A 3245-nucleotide genomic window follows, 5' to 3' on the forward strand; every position below is an offset into this window, starting at 1 on the left:
AAAATACAAATAACAAAACTATTATTTTATATTAAATCAAGTGATTGGATCTTTGGATCACTAATGTTCACTGAACCAAATTTGGATCACTATTTGCATCACTGTTGAAATGAAATTTGGAGTAATCTGTTCAAATTTAAATTTTTGGATGATTTGGAGGATTTGCCCATAGAGTACTGATCAGTACTCTCCATTATCCAAACTCATTTAAATTCAAAATAGTAAGATTTTAATTAGTAAAAACAATCATTCTAAGCCTACATCTTGCAGGTAGAGAGTCGTAGAGAAATACCAATTATTGGATCCAACTATTATGCTAAGCTGAACGAGCATCCACTCAAAACTAAATCTAGAAGCACACACGTTTTCTGCAATCTATAGCTTAACAGTAAAAAAACCAAAGAAAAATTAATATTTTCCTTTAATTATTTACACGAAGACAAGAGCGTACGTACATGCAGCGGTGCAAGTAATTTGAAAGTTGGCAATGTTGCACTTTCCTCGATCTCTTTCTACTCCGAACGTCTCTGTATTATTCGAATTTGTCCCACTATATATACCTTCACTCTATCTATATAACCACAAGTCTTCAAGCTCCATTATTGTTAAAAAGCCTCTGTTCACTCGTATCTATTTGGTCACTTCGCTCACATACACAAATTTCAATCCAAAAGCTGACCAATCCGTTGTATACGTGGTAAGCCTTCATCTACCATTAGGATGTTCAAGTTTGAGAAGACAGGCACAGGAAGCCTGCAATGTTCTTGTACCAGTGTCTGCTCCGAGGTCTACGACGAATACGGAAGTTATGATTCAACCACGGCCAAACATGATGGAAATTTCAACAATAAATTCGAGAAAGATGGGGAAAGTGAAGATTTTGCTTTCGATCTTAATGAACAATTAGATATACAATCTCGCACTGCTGATGAACTCTTTGATGGGGGTAAAATTAAGCTTTTAGAGCAACCACCAAAAATACATAAACATTCTAATGTCATGTGTGTGGAAATTAACCGAAGAGATGATACGCTTCTAGAAGGAAATGATGGTAGACAAGGAAGAGAAAGAGTTTATTACTCATCTAGTTCGAGAAGACAAAAGCTTTCAAGATCTTTATCACCTATAAGAGCTCCAACTATGGTGTCAGAGCCGGATCATAAAGAAAAGTGTTGTTCGAAACTAATTTTATCTTTGAGCTCAAGTTCAAATTCTGCGAGTTGGTATGGAAGATGGAAGCTAACAGATATGTTGCTGTTTCGTAATTCATCCGATGGTTATGCAATTAACCGGAAATATGACAAACTGAAGAAAGTAAGGTCTCAAAATGAAGACGAGATCAAGAACTCGAGCTTCAGATCAACTGATACTGCCTGTGTTTCGATGTCAAATAAGAAGAAAAAAGTCCATGCTGATGAATGGCAGCACTATAAGGTTTATCAAGGGACTTTACAGGAGATGAGGAGAAAAACTTTCTTGCCATACAAAAAATCTATTATCAGCTGCATGGACATGGATGGTGGTGCTTTCTGAGCTTTTTCTAAATATTATTTTGTTACAAAGAATGTAATGAAGCATTAACGATTATTAGCTTGGTAGTGAATACTGTAAAATATAAATAAATAGAATTAGACATGGCAATGGTTCGTACAATCATTCTGTATACTTTCGTATTTTCGTTTAAAAATCTTAAAATCGGACCTGACCCGTATTTTTTTTTGTATACCATTAAGTGTCCGTTTGAGAAATTTTAAAACAATTAACTTATAATTAAAATGAATAATTGACTTATAAATGATAAGTAGATTAAATAATTATAAGTTATATAAGTGTTCGGATAATTTTACTTATAAGTCAGAATTTTTTTACTTAAATGAAATAAAATAAATAATTTTTAAATACAATATCTTAAATTGTAAATTTTAAATTAGACTAGTATTTATTTAAAAGATATACTTTAAACTAAAGTTAATAAAAATTGAAAAATCAAAATAAGTTGAAAAAATTGCGTCGTTACTAACATTCAACTTATTAGCTTATAAGTTGTAAAAATCGACTTATAAGTTAGGTCGACAAAGACTGGCCGATTAGCTGATGCAGGCTTATACTCAAACATGTCCTTAATTGACACTAATCCAGGATTAATATATATATATATATATATATATATTCGTGTCTATCCATTTGATACAAATTATTTTTATTTATATATTGCGGAAGAAAGGGGGTAGACAATTCTTGGTATTTAGACAATGTCTTTATTGTTACTACAATCCTAAATACTTCATTTGTTATTCCCAAATAATCTAAACAAGAATTACAGAAGGGGTCGAATGTAATTGTGACTCCTTTTCAATTTCAAGAACAGTTCTTCTACAAATAAATAACTGTGTTTGATTTAACAATGATGCGGAATGAAAGTAGTGTAGGAAATCAAAAAATAAAGTATTTAAATACAAGTATTTAAAAACTTTCTTGTGGATTGAACTTTTCCACCAGAGATATAGTATTTAAATACAAGTATTTAAAAACTTTCTCGTGGATTGAACTTTTCCACCAGAGATATATATTAAGTAGAGTACTCTGTGTTACAAAATTGTACACAACTGCTTAAAAATCGAACTACAAGAATAGAGATTTTTTTTACAGATTTTGCCTTATCTAAATCTCTAGTAATTGCTTACTAACTTGGATAATATTCAACTTGCTACAGTTGGTTTATATATCACCAAGTTACATAATAAAAAGACAAGTAAATAAGACAGACCAATTCTAGTCTAATTTCATACTTCTTCATTTCTCAATCCAGCATATTTGAATATCTTCTGTTTAGCATGGAAATGAAAATGCTTCTTTGTTCTCTAAACCCTGCAAATAGGCTGCCACATTCCATTTGCATACAATCAACGCATGTGACTGTCAAGTCACTATCAACTGCTCTTTTGAATTTGAACATCCTTTGAGGCTTCATTGAATCATTCGTTGAAACTTTGAGTTGATCATCCGTTGAAGCTATGAGTTGATCATCCGTTGAAGCTATGTGAATCATCCGTTGAGACTGTTTTCTTGACAGTTAACTCTATTTCATTTATACAAGGTTACAAGGCATCTGATATTTACAATTAGCCAACCTATCTTGCATATCAATCTAGTAGTCAACAAGACCTATACATTCTACAACATCTAGTTCACTAAGCCATAATAGTATGCAGGAATATGCTACTAATCTTATTAGTTCATAAGCT

The 3245-nt window shown here is 31.8% G+C and overlaps 1 protein-coding gene across 1 annotated transcript; it reads left to right on the forward strand.

Annotated features, from left to right (window-relative positions):
- Nucleotides 1-536: 536 nt before the first annotated feature.
- Nucleotides 537-1693, forward strand: LOC141721065 (uncharacterized). Its single transcript, XM_074523808.1, has one exon. The coding sequence runs from the start codon at nucleotides 721-723 to the stop codon at nucleotides 1531-1533; it is 813 nt and encodes a 270-aa protein (XP_074379909.1). The 5' UTR covers nucleotides 537-720; the 3' UTR covers nucleotides 1534-1693.
- Nucleotides 1694-3245: the final 1552 nt, after the last annotated feature.

Source organism: Apium graveolens, chromosome 1 (genome assembly GCF_009905375.1).
Source record: "Apium graveolens cultivar Ventura chromosome 1, ASM990537v1, whole genome shotgun sequence".
Lineage (NCBI taxonomy): Eukaryota > Viridiplantae > Streptophyta > Magnoliopsida > Apiales > Apiaceae > Apium > Apium graveolens.